At 43.1% G+C, this 17,777-nt stretch overlaps 1 protein-coding gene across 1 annotated transcript in view; it reads left to right on the top strand.

Moving 5' to 3' along the window:
* TNPO1 (transportin 1) overlaps nt 1–17,777 on the top strand; it is a 1,170,250-nt gene that overhangs the window by 846,864 nt on the left and 305,609 nt on the right. Inside the window, exon 13 of the mRNA XM_069224095.1 lies at nt 823–994. Coding sequence (XP_069080196.1) covers nt 823–994 — 172 coding nt within the window. The remainder of the gene's footprint in view (nt 1–822; nt 995–17,777) is intronic.

Raw genomic sequence — 17,777 nt, 5'->3', positions numbered from 1 at the left:
CCTAGAAACTTTAACACGTACTTATCAGGGATGCCTGGACTTGGTATAGTGTGCCAACACCATAGGTGTCCACCACACACTAGGCCAACCTCCTACACTGACACTCCCTTCCTCCAGTTTGTCCCACTAATGTTAAAGGAATACACGCAATGCACTGTACTGTCCCTGCATTGTACCACTCACAGGCAGACACACACAGCACATGTGTACAGAACGTCACAACAAACCGATGTAGGTCTAAGCATACAGCGGTGGAACTTAAAATAAGCCTGTAGACCTGTCTCCAGTTACAGAGGTGAAAAGGACCTATTCACTGTTAATTATCACTTCACGTTATGCTGCCACCATCATGCTTGTGCTGCCTAACTCCTGGTAAAAGCAGTAGCTCTTCACTACTATCAGGGTAGTGCTTTGGACACCCCTCTTGGTCCAAAAAGACTGCAGTCAGTGAGACATCCTTATGTCATGGTCACAACCATGATCCATGTTTACCCATGACAACAAAATCAGCATTGGGGATCAATACGTTTGGGGTACTTTGGGCAGGGGTGTATGTCCATCACCATGTAAGAGACTTTTCTGTCTAAGTTGTTCCCCAGTTGTAACTCCAAACTCCCTATAACATGTTGGCCATGGAAAAGTATGCATATGATTGTGTTTCAGTGAAAATACAAAAAGAAAATGTGTTAAACTGATTATTCAACTGAATTGGCCTGTGAATTTGTTTGGGCTTGCAATCATTACTCTAACCATTTTGTGTGAGGAAAATTGGATTATTTTTTAAATTGTAAGTAACCTTTATCCGTTCGTTTTACTTTGTAGTGCCTTTGCTACGCTGGAAGAAGAAGCCTGTACTGAGCTTGTCCCCTATCTTGCTTATATTCTTGATACACTGGTGTTCGCCTTTAGTAAATATCAACATAAAAACCTTCTCATACTTTATGATGCTATTGGAACGTTAGCAGATTCTGTGGGCCATCATTTAAATAAACCTGTGAGTATCAGTGTTTTGAACATAATTATTTAAATACACATTTTTAGAGAAATATAATGCTAGCTGGACATAATGTAAAGGCTTTTGGTTATCAATGTGCTCTGATAGTTTTTTAACTTTCTTTTTATTAAGTTATATTACGTTCTTAAGTGACAGTCCAACGGGTATGTAATCTGACCCTCTATGGCTAGCTCAATAGAAAACATAAGTTTATTAGATATTACTTAAGTCTTAGTCTTCAGTTTCAGTCCATTCATAGCTGATGTTGGTACGAGTGTCTGCGTAGCCCATAGGAATCCCCCTCCCCACCCTCAACAAAGGAGATGCCTTCAGCTCTTTCAAGTGTGACACACATGCCTCAAATTTCAGTTGGGAAGTATGCAACATAAAAAGAGAAGCCTGGGTCAAAGTGAAGGAAACAAGGGTTGATTTCTTAGTGGCTGGAAACAAGCTGTTGGAGTAAACCCCTTTTGTCATTGTGTGTGTGTAAAAAGAATGGTACCATGGAAAGGTAAGGGAGTATGTCAGACACAGTAACAATGGCATGTGGCCTGCTCTCTGCTACTGATTGCAGACGCTGCATGGACCTAAAGTCCTCCATGAATCAGTTAACATAGCAGAAGAAGTGACTTCAGGTGAATTGGTCAGGAAAAAGCAAATGAAAATAAAAGCTCTAAAACATAACACAACAAGACTCATCCACCTGCAACAAGGATGCATTGTAACACAGCTATGACGTTTTTTGGGAGAAAGTGTTCTTAATGCACACTAAAATCAACCACTTAGACCTTCCATTCTGTAGTGCTATATTCCTAATAATTTCCTATGGTGAAATACGCTCTTGAGTGGAACTGAATGTGTTACTGATTTGTTACTCAACCCCAGAGATTATTAACAGAATTGCATAATCTTTGTGACCTGGATACATAATAACCACACCCACGCAATTTCCAAGGACAGTGCATGTGTAATTGCCTCAGAATATGTACAGACCAGCTCACAAGGCACCCCAGGAATGTTCTGTGCTTCCAAAGAATATTGACTTCAATCCTTGAAAGAAAAGAAAACCCAAGCATGACAATATCCTACAAGCTGCAGTTTGTCTTTACATTCCCCTTATGATTAGTTTGTTTATTGCAAAAACAAAGTTGCTAAGCCTTATTTCAGTATGCAGAATACAAAAAGGAAATGTCTTGCAGATCCAATGAGGGGAATCTCTGTGGGACTAGTAATTACTGACAAAACCAAGTTCATTCTGTGTTCAGATTAATATCACCCCGATCACGCATACTCACAAAACAGTGTGCATGAGAGTTCACATCAGGTCACTAATTGAGTCGTATTAATTAAAGTTCAGATATATGTTTTGTTGCACCCTTTAAATCAAAACATGAATTTTGAGTGGCTCAAGAATTTCAAAAGAAGTTTGCTTTGACTGGTCTGGCCAAAATGTTCCAAGCAGTTCAGGTCCCAACTGGTCTGAAGGTGGACAATGACCTGGTTGATGCTGGTTCTTTTGGCACTAGTACCAGAGAAATCTTGGAACTATTCATCAGCATTCTACTGCCACTTCTGAATGTCATAAGGCGAAGCATGTATTTGTGAGATGTCCAAAATGGTGTTCAAAACGTCCAATTCTTGTGACTGTGAAATGTCACAGGAAATTGAGCTTTTGAGCACTACCAGGCACAGTAGAATTTAGTCATTCAAATAGTCTACATCTGGTGGCGGACACTGTTTTTAAATAAAAACAAACACAGCAAATTTTACAGCATGATTTTCCTACCCCGTATACATCTGCACACAAATCTCGGTTCATAGCTCCCCCTCCTCTATCTTTTGGTTATGCAACACCCTTGATGCATATTTCCCCCACCTCTGCTTCAAAGATTCAACAATGTACTTGTGCTCTAGGGCCGACCAGGTCCAGGAAGCTGCAAAGGCAGTGACTAAAGCCCAGTAATGGACATGTTTTCTGCCAGGGAGGAGTGCTATAAGACTCAAATAGATTTTAAAAAACTAATTCTCAGCTGTTTCAGAGTGAGTCATCTCCCCAAGAATACCCCTCCATCTAAATTCTGGACTAGTGTTCCAGCAGATCTACAAGAGAGAGCAATTGAGGATGGAGAAGAAACTTCTAGGCCTCCACAATTTCAGCTTTCTAAGCCCCACCCACCCCACTCCCCTATGCACAAACGTCTGGGTTCTCATACTTCACTTCACCACCATCATGAAATCTTCTGGGCTCGGCATCAGCTTCTTTTAGAGACCTCTCCTTAATGTGCCATCATCCTTTTTGCATGGATGGTCATTCAGAGAGTGAGGTGACCTTTCGAAACACCTCCTCATACTGAACTCTGAGAGGAACACTTCCACCATGACCATGTCTGTCTGGCTGTGTCATCCCCATGCTATAGTATTTTATTATTACTGGGGTTCAGATCCTGCTTCTCAGAGCTGTCGCACCGTGTAGGAAGTTGGCTCTGTATAAACTATCTCAAAGTGAAAGATAGTGTGCACAGAGTCCAAGGGTTCCCCTTAGAGGTTGATAGTGTGAACATTAGATAATACTAATGCTCTATTTTGTGGTAGTGTGGTCGAGCAGTAGGCTTATCAGAGGGTAGTGTTAAGCATTTGTTGTACACACACACACAGGCAATAAATGAGGAACACACACTCAAAGACTTAACTCCAGGCCAATAGTTTTTATATAGAAAAATATATTTTCTTAATTTATTTTAGAACCACAAGATTCAAGATTTGAGGTAAGCACATACAATGCAAGGTACTTCACACAGGTAAGTATAGAATTTTGATTCAAAGCAGTAGTACACACAGTTTTAGTTAAAATGACAATAAACTATTTTAAAAGTGGACACAGTGCAAAAATTAACAGTTCCTGGGGAAGGTAAGTTTGGTTAGGTTTCTCAGGTAAGTAAAGCACTTACACATTCAGTCTCCTGGGCATAGAGAGCCCACTGTTGGGGGTTCAAGGCAACCCCAAAGCCACAGCACCAGCAACATGGGGCCTGTCAGGTGCAGAGATGGAGAACACAGAGGTGCCTATGTAGAGAACGTGTGCTCTTGTTCCAGTCTGCTGGCAGGTAAAGAGCACTGGAGGGGGGGGGAGACACAACAGGCACACAAAACACACCCTCAGTGGCAGAGGAGCAGCTGGGCACAGTGTGCAAAGTAGGCGTCGAGTTTGCTATAGAAAGCAATGGAGGGACCCGGGGGTAACTTAGGCAGGGCGCAGGGGGGCTTCTCGGGCCAGCCACAGACTGGGCTAGGATGAGGGCCGCTTGCTGGTCACTCCTGTACTGGTAGGTGGTTCCTCTCGGTCCTGGGGGCTGCGGGTGCAGTGCTTGGTCCAGGCGTTGGGTTCCTTGTTACCAGGCAGTTGCAGTCCGGGGGAGCCTCTGGATCCTCTCTGCAGGCATCGCTGTGGGGGTGCAGGGGGGTCGACTTAGGGTACTTACGTCATCGTAGTCGCCTGGGAGTCCTCTCTGCTGTGTTGGTTCTCTTGAGCTCGAGTCGGGTGCAGAGTGTGAAGTCTCACGCTTCCGGCGGGAAGAGAGAGTTCTTTGAAAGTTGCTTTAAAGTTGCAAAGTTGTTGCAGTTTTTGAACAGTGCCGCTGTTCTTTGGAGTTTCTTGGTCCTCCGGCTTCAGGGCAGACCTCTGAGTCCTCAGAGGTCGCTGGTCCCTGTCGGATGCATCGCTGTGCAGGTTTTTTGAGTCTGGAGACAGGCCGGTAGGGCTGGGGCCAAGTCAGTTGTCATCTCCATCGTCTCTGTGGGGCTTTCAGGTCAGCAGTCCTCCTTCTTGTTGTAGGTTGCAGGAATCTGATTTCCTGGGTTCAGGGTTGACCCTAAATGCTAAATTTAGGGGTGTGTTTAGGTCTGGGGGGCAGTAGTCCAGTGGCAGAGCATCCCAGTGGCAGAGAATCACCAGAAATTACTATACTTTGTAGTTGCATCCAATCATTACCAGTACAGGATACTACCCTTTGGAACAAAGTCAGCTCCTCGCACATTTTCCAAGTGTGTAGCCGTAGTAGCAGCACACCTGAGGAGGAAAAAAAATTTCATTTACCCGTACCTCGATGATTGGCTACTGAAAAGCAGCTTTTCAATTCAGACCACACAACATCTAAAACTCAGCTTGAATACCTTCAGAAACCTCTGTCTTCAAGTAAATCTACAAAAATCGATAGACTCCAACCCAGGGGCTCCACTATCTAGGAGGAACGTTGGATACGAACCTCGTAAAAGTGTATCCTTCAGAGGAGAGACTATTATCAGTAGCAAAGAAGTGTCACAGTATCCTTCACACCCTGCAACCAACGGCCAGACAAATGACCTCACCCCTGGGTTCCTGGGCCTCCTGCATTTTCATTGTTCCGACTGCCAGGTTACACATGAGACCTCTCCAAGAGAATCTAGAGGATCAGTGGAGTCAGTTCGCAGACAGACGACAAATTGACTCTGTCATTAGTAACAAAGATCTCACTATGGTGGTGGAGCCACAGACAGCATCTGTTAATAGGAGTTCCTTTTCATCAGATCACTCCTACTCAGACTCTTGTAACAGATGCATCACTTCACGGCTGGGGAGCTCACATGAACTCTCTCCAAGCTCAAGGCCTGTGGTCTGGAAAAGAACAGCAATACCACATCAACTTCCTAGAGTTGCAAACAGTTCATCTAGCCCTCAAGTCTGTGTATCCATCCATCAAGAACAGCTCTCTTTTAGTCCAAACAGACAACAGGACCACAATGTACTATTTGAACAAACAGAGAGGCACACGATCTTGCCTCCTATCTCGAGAGACTCAGACCATCTGGCATTGGCTATTAGCAAGGAGGTTCGATCACAGCTATTCAACTCCTAGGAGTCGAGAACACACAAGTGGACTCTCAACCAAAGCTTCTCAGACACATCTTGCTGTGCTTCACAACAACATCGTAAAACATTTTCCAAGAATGGGGTAGCCTCCGGTAGACCTGTTTGCCGACGAAAACAATACAAAATGCCCAAGCTTTGCATCCAGGTTTGACCAACCAGGGGCAAAGGGGAATGCTCTGTTGATAGACTGGTCAGAGTCATTTCTCTATGCTTTTCCACCAATTTCCCTGATTCCCACAGCGATCAACAAATTCTACAGGGCCAAAACCAGAATGATACTAATGGCCCAGTCAATGGTGGTACACGGCTTACCTCTACCTAACAGAAAAACCTCACAGGAGGCTTCCCTGCAGACCGGATCTTCTCCACAAGCTAGAGGGTAAAGGTTTTCATCCCAACCTTCCCTCGCTCAGCTTGACAGCATGGCTCCTGAATTCCTGCAATATGTTAATTTAGGTCTTTCGCAGGAATGCATGAACATCCTAAAGGAGTCTAAAAGACTTTCAACACAGCAGTCTTTTTCATTCAAGTGGAAAAGATTCTACATGTGGTGTATCCAGAATGGCTCCAATCCGATTCTAGGTCAGGAGCATGTCATACTACCCTACCTCCTTCACCTAGCAAAATCAGGTTTGCAATTTTTATCGATGAAGGTACATCTTTCAGCCATTACTGCTTATCGAAAATCACCCTCACAAGCATCATTTTGTACGATGCCTGTAGTTAAAGATTTTCTAGAAGGCTTAAGGAAAGTTTTTCTACCATTTCATATACCTTCCCCTCCATGGGAATTGAATTTGGTCTTGTCTAAACTCATGGGTTCCCACTTTGAGCCTATACACAAAGCGTGTTTGCAACATCTTACATGGAAGACAGCTGTTCTTGTTTTCATTACGTCAGCCCGAAGAGTCAGCAAAATTCAGGCTCTCTGTTCCAAAGAACCCTACACAGTTTTTCATGATAATAGGGAGGTAATGAGGACCGATCCAGGCTTCCTGCCTAAAGTAGTGTCTGATTTTCATATTAACCAGACCACCTCTCTTCTGGCATTCTTTCCTAAACCTGCTACACCAGCAGAAAGAACTTTACATTATTTCAATTTTAAAAGTGCTAACGTTTTATCTGTTTAAGACTAAAGATATAAGACACTGTGATCAATTGTTTGTAAACTATGGCCCCATGAGAACGGGCTTAGCTGCCTCAAAACAAACTGTTTCTAAGTGAATAGTCTCCTGTATTGTATTTACTTACCAATTGACTAACAAACAATAACCCTTCTGAAGAATGTTCCTATTTCTGAGAAATGCAAAGCGGCAACATGAAGATTGGTGCATACTTTTTCAAGGAGTTACTGTCTAGATTCAGATGCTAAGACAAACACAAGTGGGTCAGGCTTCTTTAAGAAATGTATTTAGCTAGAATAAGTAAGCTGTTTCTGCTTCTACCTCTTCATCGCAGGGATGCAGGATGGGCTTGCTAATCTATTCAGTGCTTATGACTATTGATGAGGATCCACTGGAAGAGAAGGATAAGTTACTTACCTGTAAATCCTAGTTCTCTTCCAGGGGAATCCTCATCAATGTCATAAGCAACCCGCACTCCTCCCTGGGTGTCATTCAGGAAGTTCAGCAGTTTACTCTTCTATTCTACTCTTCTCATCACCGTAAAATAGTACTGACCTAACTGTAGCCCAACTGTCACCTCACTCTCACCTCTGAGGCATGGTATGCTCTCTTCTTGGATTACTGAAAGATGTTAACTCTATTTGGGAGAGTTTTATTAAATAAAAGCTTTACAAAAATAAAACATTTTTAGCCTGTTTTGTCAGCATAGACTGCATAATTGCTTATACATGTATATAATATATATGCACTAAAATTCTCTACACAATTTTCACTCTTACATATACATTTAAGATATATATATGTGTGTTTATGTATGCTCTGGGGTCCCCGGACGTTGGCTGGAATAGTCAGTGCTTATGACTTTAAGGATTCCCCTGGAAGAGAACTAGGATTTACAGGTATGTAACTTATCCTTCTGTTGCCTATTAAGAAGGGCAAAGCTAACATTTAAAAACAAAAATCTTGCACATACAAATTGCTAAGTGACACAGGCCCACACCTTGTGATCATATTCTTATTGTCACACCCCTCTTCAAAGAGCCTATTAGTCCTTCCTTTCTATGTGAAGTTTACTCCAGTGCTTTTACTGCAGATACTTTAGATGGAGCAGCCAAAAGACAGAGTAAGGATGCAAACCAGATAATGGTCTTGCAAGAAATAATTCACCGCTCTCAAAATAAGTTTTAGATGTCCAGGTTGTCATATTCTCTGATGTAATACTAACCCCAGTTATGATTAAAGTACTCAAGAAAGGTTTGAGTTTCTGTCCAGTTACTAATTTAGATATGGTTATGGTTGATGTTTGGAAGTTTATATGTAAACAAACTTAAATATTTCTGTGCCTGTCCTCCCATACAGACAGATATAAGGCACAACAGACCTATGAGTGATTAGTCCATACAGGACGTCAGATACTTCAATATTGCTTTCTCTTACTAATACAGTTAATATTGGCGATACAGCTAGGTTATTGTGTATAGATTTTGGTTTGAGTATGGATAGTGAATGTAAGAATAAATCCAAATGGACTCTCAATTTACCATTGGATAACCACTTTTTGTTTTTATTAAAGGAATGTATGTAAGGATTTGAACAAACTGAAGGAGAAATCGATACATAGGCCAGTGACTTGCACTAAAATAATTTGGGTTCATAGGGGAGGATGGCCCTTGGAGCCCTCCAGGAGAACGAGCCGATTATAATCAGGGAGGCAGACAAGGGAGGCTGTTTAGCGATCATGAATAAGTCAGATTATACTAAAGAGATACTAAGTTAGCTGGGAAATATAAAATGTCACAACCGTCTTCACAGAAGCCCTATTCCTGAGTTAATTACCAAGATTAATGCAAGGACCGAACTTTGGCATGATGGTCTTCTTACTTTTGATAAATATGTTTTCTAAAGCTTTAGAAGCCTAGATATCCATGTCTTTACTCACTCCCCAAAGTTCACCAGGATGCTCCCTTCCTCCCGGGGAGACCTGTTGTGTTGAGGGACCAACAGCGAGATTGTCACCATTCAATGATGGGTTTCTACAACGGTTTGTGATAAACTTACCCTCACATATTTGGGGTACTAAGCATGTGTTAAATATACTTACTGACATTGTCTAGTCAGATGGCATGGTATGTTATTTTGGACGTTGGTTCTTTACATACCAAATATTGCATGAATTTGGAATGACAGCCATTTTCTCAACAAAAGACCTATTGAACTCCCATTATACACTAACATGCTATTGGAGATGGTACGCCTTGTCCTGCATAATAATGTTTTTCTATTTGAGGGTAAGTGGTACCACCAGACTTGTGGGACTGCAATAGGCTCCAGATGCTCTCTCTCCCACGCTAACCTTTGTATGGTGTGGTTTGAGGGTGAATGGGTCTTGGACTCTATGGGTGTGGAATGGATACAACACCTTATATATTGATTAAGTTTTGATGGTATGGATGGGGACTGGGATTGAGTTTGTGACCTACCTGAACAATAACATGTGTAATATGTCTTTTACTGTGAAATATGACTTTAGAAGATCCAATTTCTAGATGTAGAATTATTTGTTGATTGGACCAAATTAAGGAGCCGCATGTATCGGAAGGAAACATCATGCAGTTCAGTGCTACACACAAGTGCCCAAGCCAGACACCCAATAAAAGCCATTTCTTACAGCGATATGGTTAGAGCAAGAAGACATTGTAGCTCAGATGAAGAATTCATACATAATGCTAGACATTGAGAAGAGATTTATCCAGAGAGGATGACACGAGTGGTTAAAGGAGCATCTGACGGTGCATAGGCTGAATAGAGAACAAATGCTTAGTGATCAGGGAGTAATGACGAGCAAGTCTTCAGATAAGATTAGACTTACATCTACATATGGTCGGAATAATGGGGATATCAGTAAGGTATTAAATAGACACTGGCACCTCTTACTTGATGATAGGATTAAACCATAAACCATACATCACATTTCTTATTAGGGCATTACATTAAGACACATTGCCAGCCCCAGTTACCCTAGGGGTACACAATGAGATAATTCGTTGCATATTAGTGGTAATGGTTTTTAGGTTGAGCATAGCAGCGTACAAGCTCTACTCTTCTTGACATCATGAAATCTATTTTGTGGGCTTTAACCACGCCCCTCGCTTTGTTTGAGGGGTCTTCTTTAATCATTTATTTTTGCATTTTAATGTAGCGTGAACTGGACATGAAGCTATTCAGGCGCTTTGTTTTTTGCATTTTTTTTTAGAGCGCGACCTCGATACAAAAATATTACATCGCTTTACATGAGCACTGTTTACATTTTACAAGAACACATTCATTTTTGGTGGCAAGGGGAGATTAAATGATTTGCCACGAATCACAGGATGTTGAGCAGGTAGGTGCCGAGACTCGAACCTAGTTCCCCAGTTTCAAAAGTTGGCAGCTCTAGACCTTATGTCTCATCCGCTCCCCTAGGGTTCTTTGTCTGGTGCGTGTTGGGGCAGTCCGGGAATAACTTGTTGTTTTTTTTTTTGTTTTTTTTGTTGGTTTTTTTTTGTATATAGGGCATGGTAATACAGGTTCTGTCATTTCATATCTCTGTAAAGCAGGTGCCATTCGTAACAAAATTGATGTAATTCATTTACCTCTACCTTGCAGAGATAGAGGTGAAGAAGCTTTGTCATGTTTGTAATCTGTGACATTCTCGTTCTGTCAAGACCTCTGAAGTGAGTGCATTAACCAACCGACTTGAGTAGTGCTGAACACTAGTGGATAGCATGTGTTCTTGATAACCTCCGGAGGGTTATCAACCACGCACATAGGTTAGATCTAGGCAAGAAGATGGTGAAAGCTGTTGTGTCCAAAATGTTGGAAAAGGAGTCATGACTCAAGACCTGAGCACTTTACAGCCTCAAGCCTGATAGCAAAACAAATCTAGCCTTTGGATGTAAATTGGACCTCTATGAAATATTTCAATGAGTAGAGGGAGCCATTTGTCTAAACCTATAGCACAAAGAAGCGAACACAACGGTGCCACAGTGAGAAGAGCAACATATCAGGACCCAAAAGTGGAGCAAACTCCATCACTTACTCCTCTCATAATTCACTGGTGTCATGGCATTGACAGTGCCCACACTACTACTGCGACCTTGCAGATGCCACTTCCAGAATCGCTGTCTAAAACAGTGCTCGAATAGCACTGCATCCTGTTTGAAGAGGCCTCACCTCGAATACTTCCCACAGCCGCTGTCATAGGTACAGAGCGCTTCCCTAGCACCCTCTGGACTCCTATGTATAATGATCCATGCATCGTCTGTCACAATCCAGTAATGTTTAACCTGCTGTCCTCTCTTCCAAACCCAAGCTTCATGTAACCACTCCACTAAGTTCTCATGCATCATTTGATGTAAACTCGATGCATTATTTCTGATTGTCATGGTTACCAAGTATATGGAAAATCAATGTCAAGATATGATCTTCTGACCCTATCAACCACTGCTTGTACTTCTGTAACCCAAATGTGTCATTGTGATTGAAGTCTTTTTTTGTATGACAGCAAAGACTAAAAATAGACTCTATGACAAGTCCAGATTTGTCTCTGTTACAACATTGATAGGTTATTATAATATGGCTCGCACCAGGCTACAGTGGAAAGACCATGGACAATTTAAATAGTGTACATAAGTGGGTTTTTTACATAATTGCATCACACATTTTGTTCACATTACAAATATTTGAAATTTGAGGTCCATATAAATTATCTGTACGTCATTGATCTTATGTGGGTATCAAGAAACTGACCTGGTTCTGGACCTACCTTGGATTCCCAAGTAAAACATACATTTGAATCCTTTTCTTAGCCCAAAAAATGCCAGTGAACCAGCCCTGTAGTAGCCTTACTGGACACCAGAGGTCTAGGTGAAAAAAAACTCTTATCGTCCAAAACCAGGTTTTCTGCAGTACTCTTGAGTGGTCCAAATGGCAAGGTCAAGACTTCAAATTTTGAGTAGCCACCTCAACAAAGATAATTCTCACATCAAAACCATCATCCAGTGCGCAGATGTATGCAGTGAAATGCATGATCAAGGCCCAGGAGATTCATGTACACGTATCTGTTTGACAGAGTCCAGTCCTGAGCCGAGGGCTGTCATAAGGCTATTAACCCAAGGCACTGCTTTAAATGAATACAGAGTACCAGCCCTTCGATACCTCCTTTTAAAACACTGACCCAAGGTCACAGATGCTGCACCTCTGGAACCTATCCTGTCGGCTGATCTACCATTGAAGCTCTGTTTCACCAGTCTGCACACATTTGAAGCCTCCTGTTGAGTTATGCTCTCTTTTCTGTTATTCTTTTTGTATACAGTCAGTGTTTTTAAAAGTTAGGCTGGTATTGCCAATGAAGAGTAATAATTCCTTTAAAAGCTCAACGCAGAGAGATATATGGCTGCCCCCCTTTCTTTGCTCCCAACTCTTTCGACCCCCTCATTCTCCAGGTTAAATGTCATAGAGGTGCTTATTTTTGGCTTGTTTGGTGCTATAAAAGTTTAAGTAAACACACTAGAAAGGGTTGCATCTCTAGGGTATCACAGCCAGCCTGTAGGAATGAGGCAAAAACACTCCCAAGATGACGGCCTTGTTATGTCCTTTCTCCTGCAGCAACAGGCCTGGGAGGGTTACCGTGGCACCTAGCATACATCTACCACACTCTAAACCAAAACACATAGGTAAAAGACATTGTAATTTACAACTCCAATAGTTTTAACTCTCACAAATGCAAGACCTATTGAGTTGTATGTGCTTGTTTCAAATATGGTGATTGTTCCATGTCTAGGATAGCTAAGGCAGACCACTTAATTTACTTATAACAGTCCAATGTACCCAGTAAGGACTAATATTAACTGTACATCACTTTTGTGATTTATATTTTGGTTTGTATATGCAACCGAATCTACGCAGGGAGTGCTATCATACCTGTAAAAGAGGATTGCTGAGCATTTCAGAACAGTTAAATTGGGTGACAAAAGATACCCGTTCTCTTTTCATACCTGTGCATGTACCAGGCAGGGTCCACATAAAGGTTTCTTATTTCATGTCATGAGGGGTGAAAATTCGGAACTACAGCTTCGGCAATGAGAAGCTTTGTGGATTTTGAGGCTTAAGACATTTGAGGAGGGTCTCGATACAGACAATGAATTAGATTACTTTCTGGGTGACTAGACAGGATGTTTTATAGAGTGAATAGAGCTTGTCTTTTGTGATTCAGTTTCATGGATCCTCATATACACATTGTTTTTTGTGATATAATCTCAACGTGTAATAATTTTGTAACTTATTATCTGTATATTTGTTTTGATACGAGGAGTTAAGAATGTACAGCTTGATGCCCAGGATACTTAGGTGCTATCTCCACCTGCTGTTTTCTACTCTGGGGGACCTGGTTTTATTCACACTTTGCTATTCGACTTTCTTCTCTCATGGGCATTCTACCTCTGGATCCTCTATATTAACATGAGCACTGGTAAAATTAGTAGGTATATAAGGTACTTGAGGTTGTAACTTTCAGGGGTCTTAAACTTTATTAGAATCTATTTTCTTGATAGTAGGACTAGGGCTCTGTCACTGCCAAGTTACTTTATTAAGTAGAGTAGTGTTTCCTGTTGAATTTAATGGTATAGGGTAAATATTGGTTAGATTATCTGACCTGGCCCTGCTGTTATTAAAGCCTGGAAAAGACCTTTAGTCGTTCTTTAAGTCAGCTATTTGTTAATGAACTGACTTTTGATGGCTTTCAGAACAGCCACCTTTATCACAGAGTCAACTGAAGAACGATTGGTGTCAACTTTCGATGGTTTAATTTTGTTTTTATCAGCAAGGCAGTGAATAATTTCCTATACTTCAACTAAGAGACAGGGGTTTTGTAAGAAAGTGCCACTTTTGGGATGGCCCACCCCTCTGTGACCAGGGAGGGTCCCCAAGGGCTGCAGCATGTATGATGCCACCCTGAGGGGCTCCTCACAAAGCACATGCACACTGACATTGCCACTTGTGTGTACAATTGTGGGGAGCAAAAGGTAAAGTCGACATGGCATCCCTCTCAGGATGCCATGCCCACCAACAACTGCCTGTGGCATAGGTAAGTCACTCCTCTAGCAGGCCTTACAGTTCTAAGGCAGGTGCACTATACCGCAGGTGAGGGCATAGCTGCATGAACATCATGCCCCTACAGTGTCCAAGTCCATTTTTAGACATAAGTGAAATGTGGCAATATAAAGTACATGAGATGGGAGTTTGTCATTTCGAATTCCACAGCTCCATGATGTCTTAAGTTTGGTATTAAACTTCTCAGCACAGTAAACCCACACTGATGAAAGTGTTAGCAGGGCCGGCTCCTCCATATGAGTGGAGGAGCGTTGCTAGCAGCCGAAGTTGCAAACCTTTCACCACAAAGGGATGATAAACTATGTTTACTATCCCTTCATGGTGGAAGGGGCAGGGCCAAGGTGTGGGGAGCACCGAGGGGAGTGCACTGTGCACTGTGCACTCCCCTCAAAGCGCATGTGTGTTTCGCCGGCCACAGTTGCTGGGCTGGATAGAGCCTGCACAGGCTCCCAGTCTGTCGGAGCACCCAGCCAGGGTGCTCCCAGCCAAATCTGAAGCTGCTGTGAGCAGTGTCAGGATTGGCCACAGGGCAGGCTGGGAACCTGTGCCTGAGGGAGGAGATGGAGGAGAGGAGCCGCGCGCGAGGAGCAGGTAAGTTTATATATTTATATATACATATTTATATATACATATTTATATATATGTGTATATATACATATTTATATATATGTGTGTGTATATATATATATATATATATATATATGTGTGTGTGTGTGTGACCGATGGCATGTGTAGCTGCAGATACACATGCTGTGCATATCCCGCCATCTAGTGTTGGGCTCGAAGTCTTTTCGAGTCACGAGATCGAGGGACTCCTCCCATTTCGGCTCCATTGCGCATGGGCGTCGACTCCATCTTAGATTGTTTTCTTTCCGCCATCGGGTTTGGATGTCTTCCTCCTCGCTCCGTGTTTCGGTTCGGATAGTTAGTTAGATATCGGAAAAATTCAACGGTATTGTTTGCGTTCGGTATCGGGTTAGTTAACGCAGATCGACCCCGAATTTTGAAGAGCTCCGGTAGCCCTTCGGGGTTTCGATTCCCCGGTGGGGCCTGGTCAGCCTGACCGCGTGCGTCTACAAGACTAATGGAACGGACCCCATTCCGCTTCTGCCCCGAATGCCACAACAAGTATCCTTACACAGATCAACATTTGGTCTGTAATTTGTGTTTGTCTCCCGAACACAAAGAGGATACCTGTGAGGCCTGTCGAGCGTTTCGGTCGAGGAAAACACTGAGGGACCGGAGAGCGAGAAGGCTTCAAATGGCGACAGCGGCGTCAGGACACCACGACTTGGAGGAAGAAGAAACCTTCTCCATTGCTGACTCGGACGAGGCCGAAACAGAACAGACGCCGAAAACTGTGAGTAAAACAGCCCCGGCCAAAACTCACATAAAAATCATCAAAGCCCAGGGGATGCCACCGCCGGAGAGTCCATGGCTTAACCCAAAAAATCAGTGACCGTCCATCGGCACCGAAAAAGGGCACACATGTGTCGAAGTCATCCGACTCCGGTCGAGATACTGGCACAGAAAAGACTCGGCCCGAGACACTGAGTCAGAACAATCTCGACATCGAGATACCGGCACCGAGAGATCAGAACACCGAAAATCAAAAAAGTGGCTTCGGAGCCGAAAACGACAGTTGAAAAGGTTTCGATACCGAAACATCCGGCTTCGGAGCCGAAAACAAGTTCCTACACCGAGGAGCAAGGGCTTTCCACACAAATGCAAAGCCATAAATTCGGGCAAGAGCTAGAAGCAGGGGAGCCAGATTATACACCGAGAAGGCTCCATATCCAAAAGGAGACAGGGAAGATAAGAACTCTCCCTCCTATAAGGATGAAAAGGAAACTGGCTTTCCAAGAGAAGGATAAACAACCACAGACAAAGGTGGCTAAACAAGTAACTCCGCCACCATCACCACAACTCTCACCGCAATCATCACCAATTGCTAGCCCACCTATGGTGCAGTCTCCAACGCACACAGGCATGAGCCAAGATGACCCAGATGCATGGGATCTTTATGATGCGCCTGTGTCAGATAACAGTCCCGACTGTTACCCAGCAAGACCATCACCACCTGAAGACAGTACTGCTTGCACACAGGTGGTGTCCCGAGCAGCTGCTTTTCACAACGTGACACTGCACGCTGAACCTATCGAAGATGAATTTTTATTTAATACTCTGTCGTCCACACATAGTCAGTACCAGAGTCTTCCGATGCTACCGGGAATGTTGAAACACGCAAAGCAAGTATTTCAAGAACCCGTAAAAGGCAGGGCCATCACTCCTAGGTAAAGTACAAGCCTCCACCAACAGACCCTATGTACATCAAGCAGCAACCGACACCGGACTCAGTAGTAGTAGGCGCAGCATGCAAAAGGGCGAATTCACACACCTCCGGAGATGCACCATCACCCGACAAAGAAAGTAGAAAGTTCGACGCAGCGGGAAAAAGAGTGGCAGCACAAGCAGCCAACCAATGGCGCATTGCAAATTTACAGGCTTTGCTGTCAAAATATGACAGAGCCCACTTGGATGAAATGCAACACTTTATTGAACATCTGCCCAAAGAATTCCAAAAACGTGCACAACAAGTGGTAGAAGAGGGCCAAAGTATCTCAAATAACCAGATACGTTCAGCAATGGACGCAGCAGACACAGCTGCAAGAACTGTAAATACAGCGGTCACAATTCGGAGACACGGATGGCTGCGCACCTCAGGATTCAAGCCAGAAATCCAACAGGCTGTGCTTAATATGCCTTTTAATGGACAGCAGTTGTTTGAGCCAGAAGTGGACACAGCTATCGAGAAGCTGAAAAAAGATACAGATACCGCCAAGGCCATGGGCACGCTCTACTCCCCACAGAGCAGAGGCACTTTTAGGAAGACACAATTTAGAGGGGGGTTTCGGGTCCAAACCACAGAACCCTCAACCTCACAAACCAGTCCCACATACCAGAGCCAGTATCAGTGAGGAGGCTTTCGGGGACAATACAGAGGTGGACAGTTCCCTAAGACTAGAGGGAAGTTCCAAAGTCCAAAGACCCCTCAAAACAAACAATGACTTCAGTGTCACAAATCCCCAACACATAACACCAGTGGGGGGGAGACTACCAGATTTTTACCAAAATTGGGAGGAAATAACAACGGACTTGTGGGTCCTAGCCATCATCCAACATGGCTATTGCATAGAATTCCTACAATTACCACCAAATGTGCCTCCAAAAACACACAACATGTCCAAACAACACATGGATCTATTACAGATAGAAGTCCAAGCGTTGTTACAAAAAGATGCAATAGAACTAGTACCCAATCACCAGAAAGGAACATGGGTTTACTCCCTGTACTTTCTCATACCCAAAAAGGACAAAACTCTAAGACCCATGTTAGATCTCAGAACACTAAATCTTTACATCAAATCAGATCACTTTCACATGGTGACACTTCAAGACGTAATCCCCTTGCTCAAACAACAAGACTACGTGACCACATTAGATCTCAAAGATGCGTACTTCCATATACCCATACATCCTTCACACAGGAAATACTTACGGTTTGTAATCCAAGGAGTACATTACCAGTTCAAAGTGTTACCAT

This window comes from Pleurodeles waltl, chromosome 1_1, assembly GCF_031143425.1.
Source record: "Pleurodeles waltl isolate 20211129_DDA chromosome 1_1, aPleWal1.hap1.20221129, whole genome shotgun sequence".
NCBI lineage: Eukaryota > Metazoa > Chordata > Amphibia > Caudata > Salamandridae > Pleurodeles > Pleurodeles waltl.
This window is presented reverse-complemented; position numbering and strand designations above follow the sequence as displayed.